The 22,047-nt window shown below is 43.5% G+C and overlaps 1 protein-coding gene across 1 annotated transcript in view; it reads right to left on the bottom strand.

Annotated features, from left to right (window-relative positions):
* The window catches only part of LOC129867193 (large neutral amino acids transporter small subunit 1-like), a 44,576-nt gene extending 24,499 nt beyond the window's left edge, over window positions 1–20,077 (bottom strand). Inside the window, exons 1-3 of the mRNA XM_055940423.1 lie at window positions 19,255–20,077; window positions 15,999–16,124; window positions 4,027–4,132 (exon numbers count right to left, since the gene is read on the bottom strand). Coding sequence (XP_055796398.1) covers window positions 4,027–4,132; window positions 15,999–16,124; window positions 19,255–19,816 — 794 coding nt within the window. The 5' untranslated portion in view covers window positions 19,817–20,077. The remainder of the gene's footprint in view (window positions 1–4,026; window positions 4,133–15,998; window positions 16,125–19,254) is intronic.
* Between the last annotated feature and the right edge of the window lie 1,970 nt (window positions 20,078–22,047).

Below are 22,047 nucleotides of genomic sequence, written 5' to 3'. Positions count from 1 at the left end.
TATTATTATTACTATTGGATAGAAAACACTCTCTAGTTTCTAAAACCGTTTGAATTATGTCTGTGGGTGAAACAGAACTGGACTTAGAGCACTTTTCCTATGTCTGTGTGAGAATGGCAAATTTGCCAATCTGCTCTGAGACCTGTGTTTAACCCTGCCTGTCTTCTATTGGTTGAGATGCACTGCATACGCCTTCCCCTGGGTGTCAGCGAATAGAGGGCCTTAAAATGGAGTCTCTAGGCCAGGGGTGTCAAACATACGGCCCGCGGGCCGGAACCGGCCTCCAAGGAGGTTCGATCAGGCCCGCAGGATAATTTGAAAGTGGAAAAAATGCATAAAAGACATGGAATTAATATTTTTAATTCGCTGCAATTCATGGATTATCCGCTAAGGGGCGCACTCTTTCCATCAGAGTAGAAGACAAGCCGCATCACTGAGACAGACTGAAAACAGCAGACGGTATCAATGCGCCATCTGCTGCTTGTTACGACGTTGTTAATACCTTGGTCTCTACCTCTCCGCTACACCCTCATTAGCCAAAATGTCGTTATCCAAACGGAGAAAAGTAGATAAGGAGTGTATAATTTTCAAAGAAAAATGGACCACGTCCTATTTATTTACAGAGATGCACGGAAAACCTTCGTGCTTGGTGTGTTTGCAACAAGTTTCGGTATTGAAGGAATATAATATTCGACGCCACTACGAGACTCATCACAGCGAAAAATATGACGGCTTGCAAGGACAACTGAGAAGAGATAAGATTAACGAATTGCTGGCGGGTCTGAGGAAACAGCAGTCAACTTTCATCCAGAGCCGAGAAGTCAGTGAAGCAGCGGTAAAAGCCAGCTACCTAATTGCTAGCGAAATAGCATTAGCATCGAAGCCGTATTCCGACGGTGACTTTGTTAAACGATGCATGATGAAGGCGGCTGAACTTGTATGTCCCGAGAAGCGACAAGCTTTTGCCAATATTAGCCTGACGAGGAATACTATAGCAGAGAGGATTTCGGAACTATCGGCAGATTTAGACAGTCAATTGAAACAGAGAGTCAAGTCATTTATTGCATTTTCCGTGGCAATTGACGAGAGCACTGACATCACAGACGTGGCCCTGTGAGGTCTGGACAGATTTTATCAGTATCTACTACCAGGGTACCCCAAATTAACAGCCCTGGCTGCTAAAATTTTGTGCATGTTTGGGACAACCTACCTTTGTGAACAAATTTTCTCAGTGATGAATATCAATAAAACAAAAATGCGTTCAAGGCTCACAAACAAGCACTTAAATGCACTTAAATGACATTCTGAAAGTGACAGCTAGTCAGGACATGACACCTGGTGTTGATGCACTTGTACAGGCCAAAAGATGCCAAGTTTCAGGAACAAATACAAGTCCAGACTAGACTAACACCTTTAAAATGCTGCCTTAGATACTGTTTGCATTGAAAGAATACAGCTCTGTGAAGATGAATCCTTACTGTGGTGATTTAAAAAATGTGCACTTTAATGTTAGTCAGCAGCTTCAAAACAAAAGTTGTGTGATGGAATTCTACTGTTCATACAACTCCATAAATTTTCAGTATGTATTGTATGTGTATGTATGTTTCATGTATGAAGTTTACAGATTTACAGGACAGGCGAACACTTTCTTCATTACACATTTAAAATCACTCTCCTTAGTTTGTAAGGTGTACGCAGGGATTACATTTAGATTTTATATGCGTATGTGTAAGTGGTTTAAAAATTCCTTTCTTTAAAAGTCTCATTTAATCTTAAAGTGCATTACTATATTTTTTAGTACCAATTAAAGTTTTGTGCCTTTGTACAATCAGTGGGATCAGTTGCAATGCATATTTGTGAATGATAAAAGTAAATTGCACATTTGTCTAAGGAAATATGAGGTGTTTCATGAAATGTTTTGTAAAAGGATAGTTCATTAAATTTCAATATTTTCCTAATGTTCTTGTGCTTCTTTACACCAAAACAAAGGAAAGACATGATATTTTGGTTATTTATAGCAGAGTATGGTATAATTTTAATGGTCCGGCCCACTTGACATCTCCCTAGGCCGTATGTGGCCCACGATGCGAAATGAGTTTGACACCCCTGCTCTAGGCAGTTCAGGAAGTCTATAAATTGATTGGGAACGAGGTGGATCTTTCTTTTCTCCTTCGCTCTGGCGCACTCAGGACATTGGAACGTTGTTTTGGAAACATCGGTTATAGATCTCAGACATTTCCGGCTGTGTTTTAATTCGATATAGGCTTTAACGACATCATAATCTTGTTATTTTGAACCAAATTATATCAGTTTATGTCAGTATATTGCGATTTTCGGGTATTTATTTTCTTGGCGCTGTAGAAAGTTGGGTAGCTCTCTCTCAAGCTAATGTTTACGGCTAATTGCAAAGTGGAAGACGACATAATACAACCTAGCAACGATTCTTTTGGACAAAGGACGCCTTTCCCAAGATTCTGATGGAAGCTCGGCAAATAGTAAGCAATTTTTAATGTATTAATTCGTATTTATGTTGACAAATGGCAAATAATTATTCCGCCATGTTTTTCGGTGCATCTCGCTTTAGCGCACGCTGTATGCTTGAAGTAACGTTAATTTTAAAATTGTAACCCAGCGATTGCATTAAGAACTAATTTGTCTTTCAATTGCTGTCCAACCTGTATTGTTTTAGTCAAGTTTATTATTAGTTATGGATTAGATTAGGTTCCTCTCCAAGATGGCGTCCAACAGATTGCTTGAAGTTTTGGTCACTAATCACGTTGTATAACCACGAATTGTGCCGCTAAATATGCACATTTTCGAACAAACTCTATATGCATTGTGTAATATGATGTTACAGGACTGTCATCTGAAGAATTCTGAGAAGGTTAGTGAAAAAATTTATATATTTTGGTGGTTTATACGTTATAGCTATTTTTGCCTTGAATCAATGCTGTTGTAATGTTCGCTATTGTGCTAAGCTAATATAACGCTATATTGTGTTTTCGCTGTAAAACACATAGAAAATCTGAAATATTGTCTTGATTCACAAGATCTGTCTTTCATCTGCTGCACGCTGTGTATTTTTAAGAAATGTTTTATGATGAGTAATTAGCTAATAAACAATGGTCTCTGTAGTTATTCTAGTCATTTTAGTGAGAGTTGTGATGGGGGCTGCAATGGTAAACTATGATTTATACCTGAAATATGCACATTTTTCTAACAAAACCTATGCTATACAATACATATGTTATCAGACTGTCATCTGATGAGGTTGTTTCTTGGTTAGTGGCTATTTATATCTTTATTTGGTCGAATTTGTGATAGCTACTGATGCAGTAAGAAAATGGTGGAGTATGGAAGTGGTGTCTTTTGCTAACGTGGTTAGCTAATAGATTTACATATTTTGTCTTCCCTGTAAAACATTTTAAAAATCAGAAATTATGGCTTTATTCACAAGATATGTATCTTTCATTTGGTGTCTTGGACTTGTGATTTCATGAACATTTTATTATATGATATCCCTGTGGCTTTAGGCTAGGCTAGTCCGCTTTTGTGATGGGGGGGCTCCCGGATCCGGGTTTGGTAGGCGTTAGAGGTTAACTTACTTGCCTAGTTAAATTAAAAAAGTTCATGTAGACTGGAGCTGTGTACCAAGGCGCATTTGCTATTTAAAACTATCGGTAGAGTTGAAAATACAAATGGAAACACATTGAACATTAGATTCAAGTTCGGTGGAAACACACCACTTGTGGAAACATTTGCATATTTCATTTATGCAGATTTTAGAATATTTGCATGCAAATGTTGCCAATTGGATGGAAGCTGAGCTAGTGAGGAGAAAGCGGGATGGGGAAAGAGGGAGTGAACACCAGGCATGGGGATTAGTCTGAACAGACTTTTCAATTCACTTAGGAGGACTGACTTAAGAACTCTAAGAGGGTGTTTACAATGGGATTAGAATGGACAATGCTGGCCTAGTGTTCAATAGTCCTGGATGTCAGTCAAGTTCTAGTTCTCTGTACTTACCAGCCCCCATACGCAAACAGACCACTGTACAGGGCCAGACCAATGTTCCCAAAGTCATAATTTGAATTCTTGAAAGAATTTTCTGGTAGGAGGTTCACTGTGTCACCTGGAAGGAGAGAAAGGGAGTTGGAAAGTTAAGACCAAAGTTGACTGAATCATTGAACACAGTGGACAGAATCAGTATCCCTATAAATTGTCAGAGCAGGGTCCTGGAATGATAAAACACTAGATAACAAATGCACCATGATCAACTTGAACTGTTCAAATAGTGCAGGGCTTGTCACGCCCTGGCCTTAGTATTCTTTGTTTTCTTTATTATTTTAGTTAGGTCAGGGTGTGACATGGGGAATGTTTATGTTTTGTTAGTTTTGGGTGTTTATATGGTAAAGGGGTTATGGGGTGTAGTAAATGGGTTTGTGTTGAGTGTAGATGTCTAGCGTTGTCTATGTATGTTTAGTTGTCTAGGAGAGTCTATGGTTACCTGAATGAGTTCCCAATTAGAGACAGCTGATTTCGGTTGTCTCTGATTGGGAGCCTTATTTAGGGTAGCCATAGGCTCTCATTGGTTGTGAGTAATTGTCTATGTAGAACGTTTGTAGCCTGTATGTATGTGCACAACGTTTGTAGCTTCACGGTCGTTTTGTTATTTTGTTAAAGTGTTTTGTGTTTATTGTTTGTCATCTTTTAAAATAAAAAAGGATGGCTTATTTTCCAACTGCTGCATTTTGGTCCGTCAATCCGCCACACGATCGTGACAGAATTACTCACCATAGGACCAAGCGGCATGGAAGGCGGCAACAGGACCTACCTACACAGGATTTCTGGAGTTGGGAGGACGAATTGGAAGGAGATGGACCTTGGGATCAACCTGGAGAATATCGCCTCCCTCGTGAAGAGCTGGAGGCAGCGAAAGCCGAGAGGAGGCGATATGAGGAGGCAGCACGGAGACAAGGCTGGAGACCCGTGAGTACAACCCAAAAATTTCTTGGGGGGGGCCTTAAAGGGAGTGTGGCGAAGTCAGGTAGGAAACCTGCGCCTACTCCCTGTACTTACCGTGGAGAGCGGGAGTACGGGCAGACACCGTGTTACGCAGTAGAGCGCACGGTGTCTCCTGTACGCGTGCATAGCCCGGTTCGGTACATTTCAGCTCCACGTATCGGCCGGGCTAGACTGAGCGTTGAGCCGTATGTCATGAAGCCGGCCCAACGCATCTGGTCACCAGTGCGTCTCCTCGGGCCGGTGTACATGGCACCAGCCTTACGCATGGTGTCCCCGGTTCGCCTACATAGGCCGGTGCGGGTTATTCCACCTCCCCGCACTGGTCAGGCGACGGGGAGCATACAACCAGGTAAGGTTGGGCAGGCTCGGCGTTCAAGGGAGCCAGTACGCCTGCACGGTCCGGTATTTCCGGCGCCACCTCCCCGCCCCAATCCAGTACCACCAGTGCCTCCTCCACGCACTAGCTATATGGTGCGTGTCTCCAGCCCTTTACCACCAGTGTCTAAACCACGCACCAAGCCTCCTGTGTGTCCCCAGAGTCCTGTGCGTCCTGTTGCTGCTCCCCGCACTAGCCCTGAGATGCGTGTCCCCAGCCCGGTGCCACCAGTCCCGGCACCACGCACCAGGCCTACAGTGCGCCTCAGCCGGCAGGAGTCTGCCGTCTGCACAGCGATGACTGAACTGCTCGTCTCCCCAGCGCCATCTGAGCCATCCGTCTCCCCAGCGCCATCTGAGCCATCCGTCTCCCCAGCGCCATCTGAGCCATCCGTCTGCAATGAGCCTGCAAAGCCGCCCGTCTGCCATGAGCCTGCAAAGCCGCCCGTCTGCCATGAGCCCACTGAGCCGTCCGCCAGACAGGAGCCGCTAGAGCCGCCAGCCAGACAGGAGCCGCTAGAGCCGTCCGTCAGACAGGATCTGCCAGAGCCGTCAACCAGACAGGATCTGCCAGAGCCGCCAACCAGACAGGATCTGCCAGAGCCGCCAACCAGACAGGAGCAGCCAGATCAGTCAGCCAGCCATGAGCAGCCAGATCCGTCAGCCAGCCATGAGCAGCCAGATCCGTCAGCTAGCCATGAGCAGCCAGATCCGTCAGCTAGCCATGAGCAGCCAGATCCGTCAGCTAGCCATGAGCAGCCAGATCCGTCAGCTAGCCATGAGCAGCCAGATCCGTAAGCTAGCCATGAGCAGCCAGATCCGTCAGCTAGCCATGAGCAGCCAGATCCGTCAACTAGCCATGAGCAGCCAGATCCGTCAGCTAGCCATGAGCAGCCAGATCCGTCAGCTAGCCATGAGCAGCCAGATCCGTCAGCTAGCCATGAGCAGCCAGATCCGTCAGCCAGCCATGAGCAGCCAGATCCGTCAGCCAGCCATGAGCAGCCAGATCAGTCAGCCAGCCATGAGCAGCCAGATCAGTCAGCCAGCCATGAGCAGCCAGATCAGTCAGCCAGCCATGAGCAGCCAGATCCGTTAGCCAGCCATGAGCAGCCAGATCTGTCAGCCAGCCATGGGCCGTCCCTCAGTCCGGAGCTGCAGTCCCTCAGTCCGGAGCTGCAGTCCCTCAGTCCGGAGCTGCCATTCCTCAGTCCGGAGCTGCCATTCCTCAGTCCGGAGCTGCCATTCCTCAGTCCGGAGCTGCCATTCCTCAGTCCGGAGCTGCCATTCCTCAGTCCGGAGCTGCCATTCCTCAGTCCGGAGCTGCCCCTTACCCTGGTGCTGCCCCTTACCCTGGTGCTGCCCCTTACCCTGGTGCTGCCCCTTACCCTGGTACTGCCCCTTACCCTGGTACTGCCCCTTACCCTGGTACTGCCCCTGACCCTGGTACTGCCCCTTACCCTGGTACTGGCCCTTAGTCCGGAGCTGTCCCTTAATGCAATGGGATTAATGTGGAGAGGGGTCATTTTGAAGAGGCTAAGGAGGTGGTTAGGGACTGTGGTGAAGTGGGGACCACGACCAGAGCCGGAGCCGCCACCGTGGAGGGAAGCCCACCCAGACCCTCCCCTAGACTGTGTATGGTGCGCCCGGAGTTCGCGCCTCAAGGGGGGGGTTATGTCACGCCCTGGCCTTAGTATTCTTTGTTTTCTTTATTATTTTAGTTAGGTCAGGGTGTGACATGGGGAATGTTTATGTTTTGTTAGTTTTGGGTGTTTATATGGTAAAGGGGTTATGGGGTGTAGTAAATGGGTTTGTGTTGAGTGTAGATGTCTAGCGTTGTCTATGTATGTTTAGTTGTCTAGGAGAGTCTATGGTTACCTGAATGAGTTCCCAATTAGAGACAGCTGATTTCGGTTGTCTCTGATTGGGAGCCTTATTTAGGGTAGCCATAGGCTCTCATTGGTTGTGAGTAATTGTCTATGTAGAACGTTTGTAGCCTGTATGTATGTGCACAACGTTTGTAGCTTCACGGTCGTTTTGTTATTTTGTTAAAGTGTTTCGTGTTTATTGTTTGTCATCTTTTAAAATAAAAAAGGATGGCTTATTTTCCAACTGCTGCATTTTGGTCCGTCAATCCGCCACACGATCGTGACAGGGCTAGATATATGTACGCAGACAAAATATCACTAATATAATTTACAGCTTGTTCAAAAGGCTGTGAGCATGCGTGGTTTAAAATTTAATCTAGAGGTTGGCTTATTTATTTTTAATTTTTGGGGGGTCAGATTTCAAGTTTTCATAACAATCGTAATCTGCATTTTTGGATGCTGATTATGGCAGATTGCATTCCACGAGGAGACTGCGTGGCAGGCTGACCACCTGTTACCTTGGCTCCTTGCTGCACTCGTGTAAGTTGCTAGCTAGCATTAAACTTATCTTATAAAAAAACAATCAATCTTAACATAATCACTAGTTAAACTACACATGGTTGATGATATTACTAGTTTAACTAGCTTGTCCGGCGTTGCATTTAATCAATGCGGTGCCTGTTAATTTATCATCGAATCACAACCTACTTCGCCAAACGGGTGATTTAACAAATGCCCATACGTGAAAGAAGAACAATCATTGCACCAATGTACCTAACCATAAACATCAATGCCTTTCTTAAAATCAATACACAAATATTTTTTTTTTAAACTTGCATATTTAGTTAAAATAAATTAATGTTAGCAGGCAATATTAACTAGGGAAATTGCGTTCAGTGCAAGCAGAGTCAGGGTATATGCAGCAGTTTGGGCCGCCTGGCTCATTGCGAACTGTGTGAAGACCATTTCTTCCTAAAAAAGACCGTTATTCATTTGCCAGAATTTTAAATAATTATGACATAACATTGAAGGTTGTGTCATAATAGAAGGTTTTGTCATAAATAGTCCTTTAGACTTAGGGTTGCCACCCGTTCAATAAAATACGGAACTTTTCTGTATTTCACTGAAAGAATAAACGTTTTGTTTTCAAAATGATCGTTTCTGGATTTGACCATATTAAAGACCAAAGGCTCGTATTTCTGTGTTATTATTATTAAGTCTATGATTTGATAGAGCAGTCTGACTGAGCGGTGGTAGGCAGCAGCAGGCTCGTAAGCTTTCATTCAAACAGCACTTTCCTGCGTTTGCCAGCAGCTCTTCGCAATGCTTGAAGCACATGACTTCAAGCCTATCAACTCCCGAGATTAGGCTGGCAATACTATAGTGCCTATAGGAACATCCAATAGTCAAAGGTGTATGAAATACAAATGGTATAGAGAGAAATAGTCCTATAATAACTACAACTTCTTAACTGGGAATATTGAAGACTCATGTTAAAAGGAACCACCAGCTTTCATATGTTCTCATGTTCTGAGCAAGGAACTTAAACGTTGGCTTTTTTACATGGCACATATTGCACTTTTACTTCTCCAACACTGTTTTTGCATTATTTAAACCAAATTGAACATGTTTCATTATTTGAGACTAAATTGATTTTACATATTATATTAAGTTAAAATAAAAGTGTTCATTCAGTATTGTTGTAATTCTCATTAATACATATATATATATATATATATAGAAAATCGTCTGATTAATCGGTATCTGCTTTTTTTTTGTCCTCCAATAATCGGTATCTGTCGACCTGTACTTTAATCCCCTACCATCAACAGTAATGGGGATTTCACTGATTCCACAACTCAGGGGGCTACCTGTTAAAAAAAGGAAACGTGAAGCGTATGCCTGAGGGAACACACCAGGGATGGACATTCCAACAGTACCAGCTGGCCCAAAGAGCCAGACATTCTGTGAACAAACAATTCCCAGAGTGTTGTTTCAGACAGGGGCCCATGCTTAACCAGGACAAACACTGGGCCGTGAGAACTCCCATGTCCCTCTTCGTGTAGGACCATGACCTACCACATTTATTGTCCCCCAACTCTAAGCCTAAAGCCTGCATGACGTCCCAACATGGTAAGGGTCTTCCCAAAGTTCTGCAACGTCAGCTAGTCCACTGAAACTCTGACACAAATATATTGGTTGCGCGCCCTCCACTTCTTACCAGTGTGAGTCAAGGTGCAAAGAATGTAATCATAATTGAAAAGGAAAATGCTCAACGTTCGCTCACCATTAAGAATTCATTGTTTTATTTAAGCAAGGTTAAAATAAACTTTTCGGCCTTCAATGGCCTTCAGCAGAATAATCAGAACAAGGGAATGGACAAGTTCATAAAGGGCGTGGGGAAGACAATTAGGAAGAAAACGCTATTCAGCTGGTGGTGCAAATGAAAGTGTGTGGTAGACTATACAGGTTGGTCCTCAGGGTGAGGGGTACTGTGGTCAATGTCTACACCTGTTTTGTGGACGTGTACATCCAGGAAGTTCAGACCTCCCTCGTCATGTTCCATAGTGAAATGCAGGTGTCCCGAGTTGCAGGTTAGAAGGTTTGGTACAATCCTTATGCCCATGGCGTTCCTCTCTCCATGGCAGGAAGTAAGCATCGTCAAGGATGGCACCAAAATTCACAATTGAGTTCGTTGTCTGTAGCTTATGCCTGCCTGCCTGCCTGCCCATACCATACCCCCACCATGGGGCACTCTGTTCACATCGTTGACATCAGCAAACCGCTTGCCACACGATGCTATACACGCCGTCTGCCTGGTACAGTTGAAACTGGGATTCATACGTGAAAAGCACGTTTCTCCAGGGTGCCAGCGGCCATCGAAGATGAGCATTTTCCCACTGAAGTCGTTTATGATGCAGAACTGCAGTCAGGTCAGGTCCCTGGTTTCTGACAGTTTGTGAAGAAATTCTTTGGTTGTGCAAACCCACAGTCTCGGACGATCCCAAAGGTGAAGAAGCTGGATGTGGTCCTGGGCTGGTGTGGTTACGCATGGTCTGCGGTTGTGAATCCGGTTGGACATACTGCCAAATGGTTTTTCACTATTTGCCCCCATCTTTATCACTAGAAAAGGTACATCTACAAACCCCACGCAGATAAGGCTAACATTGGAATCCTTTTCTTTGTCAAGAGAGATACTGGCTTGGCCCACAGCACTAGGTTCTCCTACTTTGGAGCCAGCTGTATTATTTGGTCAAGATAAAACAGTGGCCTAATAGTTTAAAACTTCTTAATACAATATCAGTGGATAGTTAACAGCAACTTTTTATTGTTTTTTTTATTGGTCACAAGTTCTCAGACATTTCTGGGGGGAATGGCCCTAGCCCTCACACTCTGATTCAATAGGTCCCAGATGTGCTCAATGGGATTGAGGTCTGGGCTCTTCGCTGGCCATGGCAGAACACTGACATTCCTGTCTTGCAGGAAATTATGCACAGAACAAACAGTATGGCTGGTGGCATTGTCATGCTGGAGGGTCATGTCAGAATGAGCCTGCAGGAAGGGTACCACGTGAGGGAGGAGGATGTCTTCCCTATAACGCACAGCATTGAGATTGCCTGCAATGACAACAAGCTTAGTCCGATGATGCTGTGACACACCGCCTCGGTGTAACGCTCATTCCTTCGACGATAAACGCGAATCCGACAATCACCCCTGGTGAGACAAAACCGCGACTCGTCAGTGAAGTGCACTTTTTGCCAGTCCTGTCTGGTCCAGCGACAGTGGATTTGTACCCATAGGCGACGTTGTTGCCAGTGATGTCTGGTGAGGACCTGCCTTACAACAGGCCTACAAGCCCGCAGTCCAGCCTCTCTCAGCCTATTGCGGACAGTCTGAGCACTGATGGAGGGATTGTGCATTCCTGGTGTAACTCGGGCGGTTGTTGTTGCCATCCTGTACCTGTCCCGCAGGTGTGATGTTCGGATGTACCAATCATGTGCAGGTGTTGCTACACGTGGTCTGCCACTGCGAGAACGATCAGCTGTCCATCCTGTCTCCCTGTAGCGCTGTCTTAGGCGTCTCACAGTACGGATGTTGCAATTTATTGCCCTTGCCACATCTGCAGTCCTCATGCCTCCTTGCAGCATACCTAAGGCACGTTCACGCAGATGAGCAGGGACCCTGGGCATCTTTCTTTTAGTGTTTTTCAGAGTCAGAAGGAAGGCCTCTTTCGTTTTCATAACTGACCTTAATTGCCTACCGTCTGTAAGCTGTTAGTGTCTTAACGACCGTTCCACAGGTGCATGTTCATTAACTGTTTATGGTTCAATGGGAAACATTGTTTAAACCCTTTACAATGAAGATCTGTGAAGTTATTTGGATTTTTACAAATTATCTTTGAAAGACAGGGTCCTGAAAAAGGGAAGTTTCTTTTTTTTACTGAGTTTATTTAGCAGATGTTATTGCGGGTGTAGCGAAATGCTTGTGTTCCTAACTACATTACATTTACATTTTAGTCATTTAGCAGACGCTCTTATCCAGAGCGACTTACAGTAGAGCGCATACATTTTTATTACATTTTACATACTGAGACAAGGATATCCCTACCGGCCAAACCCTCCTTAACCCGCACGACGCTATGCCAATTGTGCGTCGCCCCACGGACCTCCCGGTTGCGGCCGGCTGCGACAGAGCCTGGGCGCGAACCCAGCCCGGCCTGGGCGCGAACCCAGAGACTCTGGTGGCGCAGCTAGCACCCTAGCAGCTAGTGCCCTAGACCACTGCGCCACCCGGGAGGTCACACCAGCAAGTGCAAAAGTGCAGTAGTATCCAACAATTCACAACAGTACACACAAATCTAAAAGTAAAATAATGGAATTAAGAAATATATAAATATTAGGACGAGCAATGTCGGAGTGGCTTGACAGGTAGATATGATTGGCAGTTACGTGATTAGCTACAGGGAGACTGTGGGATTTTGATTTGATACCTAGTCAGTTTTACAACTGAATGCATTCAACTGAAATGTGTCTTCTGCATTTAACCCAACCGCTCTGAATCAGAGGTGCGGGGGGCTGCCTTAATCAACATCCACGTCATTGGCACCTGGTGAACAGTGGGTTAACTGCCTTGCTCAGGGGCAGAACAACAGATTTTTACCTTGTCAACTCGGGGATTCGATTCAGCAATCTTTTAGTTACTGGCCCATCGCTCCTACCCGCCAGGAAGTGGGCGTATGTGTGTTGTATTTGGGGAGGGGTTAAAGTTGGTCACAGCAGCACAATGAGCAGCTGGGTCAGGTTGTAAATAAACCATTAAGAGATCCCGTTACAATACTAACTACCGTTCCTTCAACTGAGCCAGCAGAAAGAAATGTGATGGCAAAACTATTGCAGTGCTGCCTATTTCATAAGCAGCCAATGGGAGATGCACTGAGACAGATGTACACATGAAAAACACACATTAAAGACACGCAGACAAGGAATGTCCCTACAGAGCCTCAAAAAGATAAAACAAAAACACTTTTGATTGAAAAGGAACTGGACTATTGCAGTAGCTTAATCAGATTAGTTTGTAACAATCCTGTTGTCATTAACCTGCTTGAGCCTATTACCAAATGAAGGAATGACCCAGAATCTTATACTTAATCCGTTTACCCTAGGTGACTGCCCAGTATAGACAACAGGTGGTTTAAAATGCACTGAAGTGAGCATGTCTCTGTCAGGAAAAGAGAAAAAGGACAAGAGGAGCGTTCATTTGACCTCTGTCGTTAGATGTATCTCTCCAACCCAGTGGCGTCCCACCCAGATAAGACAAGACCAGACCAGAGCAGTCCAGCTCTGGAAGAGCCTCCTCCATACCACAGCCATGAGCTGGCAGCAGGAGGACGGTGATAATTCGATATGCTATTTCACAACACTGAGTTTGTCACAGAGCAATAAAACTATCACACGCACACATCCTGACAGACAAAGAAATACAGATATAGACACACTTAAGTAATTTAGCAGATGCTCTGACACATAGGGACTTACAACAAGTTCATTCAAGTAAAGACAACCACTACCATGATCATTGCAAGTAAAACCTTCATCAAAAATGTCCTCTCTTAGAAAGATCAGTCCGTGTAAGAATGAACAAGAAACAATTAAGTGTTTAAAGTTGCTGTTTTTAGTGAAACTTTTTGTGAAAAGCAGACAGTAACCAATGATCATTGGTGCCTACAAGAGATTAATTTACAAATGCATTGTGAGAAAACGCCCATCTGACATAAGCCCCTCACCAACTTCCACTCCCACCCAGCACTAACATATTGACCCTGCAGACACAGACACCCATAGCTCTTCTTTATTTAAATATATTTTTCCCCCTTAGAGCCTGCCATTCATCTGTCTGTGACCACTGGCAGAGTCAGACAGGACCATGCAGATGGAGGAGAGTGGGGCTGCTGTTGAAGACAGAAGATAGAGATCCGGGGAACCATATTTAACTCTGAATGATTGATAGTATTAAATCTACCTAGCCGTATTATAGTGTCTGACAAAAATAGCTAAAAGTCCACCACCAATGTTACGGTTGATTCAATCTAGTCTGGTGCTTTAAGCAAGAGCTCCCCCACTGGACAAGGATGTCAGTTCAACATCTAGTTTTGATTTACATTCAACTAATGTGAATTCAATGCGAAATCAACAAAACATTTCACCATGCCATTGGATTTAGGTTCAAAGTTGTGTGAAAAAGAACACAAAATGCCCTTACATTGACTTTTTACAAATCCAATGAGTTTTCATCGTTGATTTAACGTCATCACATTGATTTCTTGGGTTGAAATGACATGAAAACAACGTTGTTTAAACCAGTTTTTTCCCAGTGCTCTGGCCTGCAAAGAAATTCTCTCTCATACACTTCACCCTTAACTTCATGTGCCAGCTCAACTTCAAATGCATCCAAACATACAACCAGGAGAAGGGAAAGAGATGTGATAACAAGGAGGCCAACAGGAAAGAACAGGACCAGCCATGGTTACACAGCAGGCCATGACTACACATATTCACCCAACAGAGGGGATCTGGCCTCTAAGGCCACAGGGTTACCTGGGAAAGGTTAGCAGCCTCAGAAACGGTTCCCTGAGCAGCATTGCAAATGTATGCATCTTAAACATTGCAGTCTTGGTACAATGAAGGGGGGGGGGGGGGGGGCATGCCTCTGGTAAGTAGGGTGGCACCTCTCTGGAAGCTGTTTAGTTAAGCTTGAATCACTCATTTGCTCCCATGCACTAACAACACACTCTGTAAAGGAATTCTCATTTGCTAACTTGCTACAGTAAAACATCAGGTTACAAAATCTCAGGCATCTCCAGGACAAAGGTTTTAAAAAGTGCAATTCCTTGCACTTCAACAGTACCTATTATTCTAACATAATTACTTTTACATAACATTAAATCAGTCTGACTGGAAGACTTGTTTGTTTTCCTTCAAGGTGGCCCATAAGCCCAGTCTGGGCACTGAATCAGTCCACACTGATCTCTCAATCAGTACTGACTGGCCCTCAGCTCTCCTTCCTCCCGCAGGACAATGGAGTAGTGTTTTACTGTTGGAACATGATAACGTTGTTTTTTATGCCTCTCATTTGGGCTGAACATCTTAATTGAACCAAAACACTAGTGGATTGAATGGTGATGTCTGTTTGACTTATATCGCTAAAAGTTAATGATCATAATCTTATGAAAATAACTTTCCTTAGGACCCCAGTTGGGACCCTTGAGTTGGGAACAGGATGGGTATAATATTGATTATTTGTTTGCCATTTCTTTTATCCATTCTGTTCTTACTTGGTGCAACATGAGGTGTTTTTCCTGGTTCTGTGATAGCAGCAGCTTCCTTTGCTCTCAAAGACTGACTCATGTTTAAGCTGCTGAGATATGAAGCTGCCTTTGTGCGTCTAGAAATTATAGGGCGTATTTGATACTGCTCATAAAAAAATGTTACAGCTACCATTTTGTATAATGTTACAAAATGGTAGCTGTACTTGCTATGATTATTTTGCATGCATGTCAATTGTATTTAATTTTGTTTTGTTTTTTTGTGCACATGATTCTTCAAGATATAGTGTTTTATAAGCTCATATGAAACTGAAATAAAATCAATCATGATAATGCTTGATCCTGCTAGTCAACAGGAAGAAGACTTCTATTTGCCAGCTCCCCGTTTTTTTAAAAGTTACCTATCAGATAGGATTAAATGCATAACAATAGAATGAATAGAACGGATGAATCATTGACTTGAACGGGGACTCATATTCTTTACATTCTATTTCTATACATTTAATCCTATCCGATAGCCGAATTCCGGATAGATAACTTTAGAAAAACTGGGCCCTGGGCTAAGCCAGTTGCTTCACTCTCTTGGGGATACCCTCCATCTATGGGGAAACACCTTATTGGCAATGAAGGCCACGCCAACTTCCTGCACTGGATCACCTGACACATTGTTATTGGGCCTGACGTATACTATATAACAATATATGCCATTTCGCAGACACTTTTATCCGAAGCAGGAATCGGACTACCCTTGCGTTACAAGCGCCATGCTCTACCAACTGAGCTACAAATGACCACTTCCTTTCCCGTCGCATGGCACTTTATGGCTTGTCTGTTTAGTTTTCACTGTGTACCTCCTCCTGTAAAGTGCATTATGATGAGTGTGTTAGTGATTTTGTGTGGCTGTATCTTACCTTTGCCAATCTTCACAAAACCAATAATGATGATGAGGCCCAAAGCAAAGAGCTTGGCAGCTGCAAAGGCATCCTGGACCCGCGTGGCTGCCTTCACACTGTAGCAGTTTATAGCAGTCAAAAGCACTGGGGAAAGACAGAGAAAGAGACAGTGTGTGAGAGTTATGCCTTTTTATTACTGTCTACATGAATGAGCTAAAAAAAATCTTTACAAATTCTCCGACCTTTTCTAAGCTCAGTAAGCCCAATAAATCCTGCTGAAGGTACTAAATGTTCGCGTAGCATCCCCTAAGCACGCACAGCGGGACCCTGAGGCTCGGGTTGGGAAACCCCAGCACCCAGCCCACATTATATATGTGATCGGGCGGCAGGTAGCCTAGCGTTTAAGAGTGTTGGGCCAGTAAACCGAAAGGTCGCTGGTTCGAACCCCCAGAGCCGACTAGATGAAAAATATGTTGAGGTGCCCTTGAGCAAGGCACTTCACTCTAATTGCTCCTGTAAGTCACTCTGTACAAGAGCGTCTGCTAAATAACTAAAATATAAATGATCAGTGCGCTGGACCGCTGTGAGGTGTGTCATGTGGCACAGAGGGTGGAATAGTTCAGAGACCCAGTAAACAGATTCTTGTTGAAATAAAATCAAGGCCCTCCCCCTGTCCCTCTGACTCCCCATTAAAAAAGATTAACTAACGAACACTTCAAAAAACCATAAATAAAATCAGCCTGGGCAACAATGGGGAACCAAACAGAACAAAGAGGGCCTGTGTGGGAGTACAGTATAGATTGGGAGGAATGGCACACACACAGACATGAAAACACACACTCACACAGAGTGAGAATGAGAGAGCAGACCTTCTGACACTGGGATCAGAGTAAAGGGACTACCAAGGCAAAAAGGCTTCAGTCTCAGCCTCCCAAACAAATGACATGGACTGAACCTGAGGTTTCAACCCACAACCCGCTAAAGAAGCCAGACAGAGCCAGCCAGGGGGCCACTGTGTTAAACCTCACTACTGTGGAACTTTACATTAAACTAAAGCACGGCGACCTAATAACTACTAAACACCAAATCAATCACTGGAACAATAACACAGACGGTCAGACAAACATCCTAGCCTAGCACAACTCAATGGATTAGCAAAACTGCATGGAACAGTATTGTGGATAATAGAAGCTTAGCTATCCTGACTGACCATGTCAACTCTAGAGTCTAGACCAACAACATCTTGGCTTCAACCCTATCTCTAATCTATATATGTGCCCTGGCTTGGCTGCCACTCTATCTCAGTCTGTATCATGTGGTCACTGTTGGGGATTACACGCTCAGAAAAGGGATTAGAGACTAGAGCAGGCACTATACCATATGACGTTCACACACACATTCCTGCACCTTAATCAGGCATTCATACCAGTGGAGGCTACTGAGGGGAGAACGGCTCATAATAATGGCTGGAATGGAGTCAATGGAATGGTATCAACCACATGGTTTTCATGTGTTCGATACTATTCACTCCATTCCATCCATTCTACTCCATTCCAGCCTTCATTATGAGCGGTCCTCCCCTCAGCAGCCTCCACTGATTCATACCCCCAACAGAGAAATGTATGCTACAAGAGAGATGGGTACAAAAGGGGCAAAAGTCTGTAACAGAGAGATGGAATTGGAGCACAGAAAGAAAAGTCTGCTTGAGATAACTAGCAATCTCCACAATGTGAGAATGTTTTTGATTTGTTGGCTAATTAATGCAGAGCTCAAACTAATCCACCCATAATCCCAACTGGCTAACTACTATCCAACACTGCACAACAGTAGTGCTGAGCGATAAGTGCTTTTTAAGGTCTGTTCGGTTTTGGTTCGATTATAAAAAAAAAGGTTATCCATTTCGGTTTCTATTATATGGGTTGAATGCTGTAACACAGAATGCAACAATAAAACAAAGTCCCATGATGGCAGTGACTGCACACCGCTGCTTATCACTTATTAACCATCATTATTCACATTACTTTACTTTAATCAAATATTTCAGTTGTTGTGTGTATTACATTTGTTTTATTTGATGACTTTCTTATTTAATTCCAAGTCATCTCATCCCTATAGAGCTGCTGCATATGCAGTTTGACAGAAATCACTATTTTGTAGTACTCCAAAGTAAATAAGGCATGCTTTTATGACTGCTGAATGCCAACTATTAATCACTTAGATAATGTATTTTCAGGTAGAGATACTGTACCTCGCGAAGCAACAGCTGCTCTCTATATCCCCTCACGATCGTGCATTATTCTGCCTCTTCCGTAGCAGGCATAAAATAAACACAGACTACAAATGCGTTTTATGCGCTAAACTATGTAGAATATTGGCCTGTTGGAAACTACAACATCATACAGTTCAGGCTGGATCATCTACGTGTTGAACTTCACAGTGCCACCTGACTCACAAAAACATTTATAGAACAACTCTTACTGAATGTGTAGGCCTATAAGCTGTCCAAATTGGTTCGTTGGAGAATACAAGATTGTTTATTTGTATACCAGAGCATATGATATCAACAAAGTGATAAACGTATAGTGTCAAAACTTAATACATCCCTTCATCATACTGATATTGAACATAGTGAGTCACATCACACGCCTTTCTTTTATTTTATAATTACTGTCGTTTATACCCCGCGCAATAAGGGTCCATGAGAATAATGTGCGCAAGATGTGTAACTGAATTAATGTTATTTGCATATTATGGGGAAACAATCATTTATTGTAGATGATGTTTTATATTTGTATTGTATTGTATTTACATTATTTTCCTTATTTTATTTTTAATTATTAATTATCTGGAGAGAAATAAAATGTCCATGTGATTGTGATCAGACCATATGGCGCCTGGGTAAAGCTGCCAAAACGCCGACCTCTACCAACCAAAGATGATGAAATAACGCGCTATTTTTTCAACAGTTCCATTCAACTACAGTAGACCTAGCCTACAGAGTTTCCGTTTGGGTGAGTGGCGTGCGCACTGCCAATAGAACAGTGTCGCAGTGAGTAGGCCTAGGCTACCTGTTTTCAAGATTTTGGCACCATATATCAACATAGTTCAGGAAATTACAAAATTAAGTTTCATTAAAAATACTTTTATAAAACAGTGTCTGTTGGAAGATACATTTGCATACTACGAAATCCTGACGTGGCGCCATGCGTAAAGGAAGATGCAACGTGTGTATCAACCTGATATAGTAGCACTGAGTTTGCGAATAGTAACTTACAGATGCAAAGACAGGCGATCAGCTTCGCTCCATTCTCGGGTACAGGGCAGTCAGGGAAGATTGGCTTGAGAAGGTAGGTAGCGAAGACGTACGCGACAATGTACTGCGATGACGGGCGGATGATGAGCAACTCGATCCACAGTTTCAGGAAAGCCGGCAGGGAACCATACACTTCAAGGATGTAAGCATAGTCTCCACCTGATTTGGAAATAGTGGTGCCCAGCTCAGCATAACACAGTGCACCTATGGTTGAAAACACGCCACACACTGCCCAAACGACAAGGGACAGTCCGACGGACCCGGCTTCCTTCACCACTCCAGTCGGGGTCACAAAGATACCCGAGCCGATGATGGTACCCACTATGATAGCTACGCCATTCACCAGGGTAATGGTTCTTTCTAGGACAACCTTCTCTTCCCCGGGTACCTTATCCGGGCTTCCCATCCGGCTTGAGTTTCCATTCTCTCCTCCGACTGGAGAGAGCATCTTCTCCGTAACCTCCTTGTCTTCCACATCCCGTTCGGCTGACGAATTCGAATATCTTTTCTTTAAACTTGACATTGCTCACTCCTGTGGGGACACGGCTTACTGCTTGGTGTCTGTGTCTGTGTTTCTCCTTGTTTTTTTTTTTCTTCTCCGATGTAATGTTTATGATCCTGTCTGTGGCTCCTGAAGCGCAAAGACACGATGCTGACACAGAAACACGTGCTCTGTGCTGTGTCAACGGAACTCTGTGTATAAAGGATTTTAGTATAAAGCTTCATGGTCTGTCTAGGACAGCCTCTTCCTTTTCTCCTTTCATGACAGCGTCACAAATCCACCCCACATACTGCTCAATGCGAGACCAAAGTTTTTGCGCCCTCTAGTGATGCTTTGGCCTCGAAGGATGTCTCAGACAGGGCCAAACTGCCAGACTAGCTGAACTGGTTTTATTGGTACCCTCAAGGCATTAGTGAATTGTAATACTAGAAAGGGCATTGTGGCGAAGAAACAGTACGTGCCTCTTTCTCCACAAATGCGCTCACTATCTCCCGCCAATCCGTGCGAATTAATTGTTCCATGGTGTGAATTGTTTGTCCTTTGTTTATTAATGTTTAACCAATATCCCGTTAATCTTTGCCATTTCCAGTCATTTCTCATAGTTCATATTATTACATTCATTTAGCCTACGGCTTTATTTATTTAAGTGGACACGTTATTTGGATAGCTCACAAACTGTGCTACACTTGTGGGAAAGGAGATAAGGTTTATTTAATTATATTTACCAGTTTTCTGTCCATTTCTTAATTGTCTTTGGTTTGGAGTGCTTCATGTGTGCATGATAGCCTATTTATTTATTTATTTTAACTTTTGGGATTATATATTTTTTTGTATTGCTCGGTAGGCTATTATTACTGCACTGTTGGAGCCAGAAACACAAGCATTTCGCTGTACCTGCGATAACATCTGTCCATGTTTTTATTTTTCTGGCTCTCAGTCAGGTAGGCCTAATGTTGTGTGAACTCGCGCGTTGTGTGCATAGAAGTACCTGCTAAGCTTATAGCAGGGGTTCGCAAACTTTTTTGTCACAAGACCCTATTTTTATATCTGAAAATGTTCTCAACCCCAACCATGTGGAATTTAAAAAGATAATTAACAGCCAATGTGAACTTTTTTATTTGGGCTATGACAGTCAATTGAAACACATTGAAACAGTATTCAAACATAATGTTAATGTAGGGCTCTAACAGTCAATTGCAAATTAGTCTGAATTAATGTATCTTTTCTCACCACCACTAATGAGGTGGGTGTGATTGATGTATGTCGCCTCGGAGATTCTCAAAGTCAAGGGGCGTGGTCAACAGTGTTCATCTCATCTCTGCTGTCACATCCAACCTGGATTGATATCTGGTGTTAATGCAGCTGAGAGCACTGAATCCAGCTTCACACAGATATGAGCTGGTGAAGGGTACCATGCGTTTTGAGGGTGCTTTCAAGACAAATGGGAACTCAGAAAAATACGAAGTCAAATCATGATTTTAGTGATCTACAGGTCGGAAAGTTGAAGCTCTAGAAGGAGGAGGTCGCACAAGATGGCGACGAGAGCAGCAGCATCCCTGTGAACTCTGAGACAGTTATGGAGTACCACATGTTTCATTGATTTATTGAACCACAAGCATATTTACATTATGAAAGGAATTTAACAATGTGACTTTTGAACCAAAATCAATAAGATTTAAGTGCTGGTTGAGACCAAAAGCAAACGTTCTCTGTGCATCTGTTGGCTAGCCAGTCTGGTTAGCCAAGTAGCTAGATATCTAAATTACTGTCTGTACTATAAAAAACAAACTATTTTTTTAGCTAGCTATTTGTTTAGTTAACGTTAGCTTTGCGAGTGATGATGCCAAAGAGGGATTCTAGTAAGGTCAGAAAAGCTGCTTTTGAAGGACTTTGTACTCCTTTAACTGACACACCTAACAAGAGTCCTAACCCAAAGAAAGTGCGCTGCACTAGTGAGAAGGGCGAGATTATGAAGGATACCGTTTCAAATGCTGACATCCTGAAAGCGGTCACGGCGCCGTTGACCCATTTTACAGCCCTCAAACAAAAGATATCAAAGAACAGAGGCTATTACCAACATATGTGATGAGCTGAAAGGGGTGGAAATTAAAGTTAACATAAATTAGGATAATGTGAAGTAAATTACAGGCCGTGTTACAGAGTTGCAAGAAAGAAGTGAGGAGGCTGAAAGGTACAGTAGGAGGTGGAATTTACGGCTCTATACAGCCTTCCTGAGACCCGCAATGAAGATG

The sequence above is a fragment of the Salvelinus fontinalis genome, chromosome 12, assembly GCF_029448725.1.
Source record: "Salvelinus fontinalis isolate EN_2023a chromosome 12, ASM2944872v1, whole genome shotgun sequence".
Classification (NCBI taxonomy): Eukaryota; Metazoa; Chordata; class Actinopteri; order Salmoniformes; family Salmonidae; genus Salvelinus; species Salvelinus fontinalis.
Note: the sequence above shows the minus strand (reverse complement) of the source record. Positions and strands in the feature narration are given on the sequence as shown.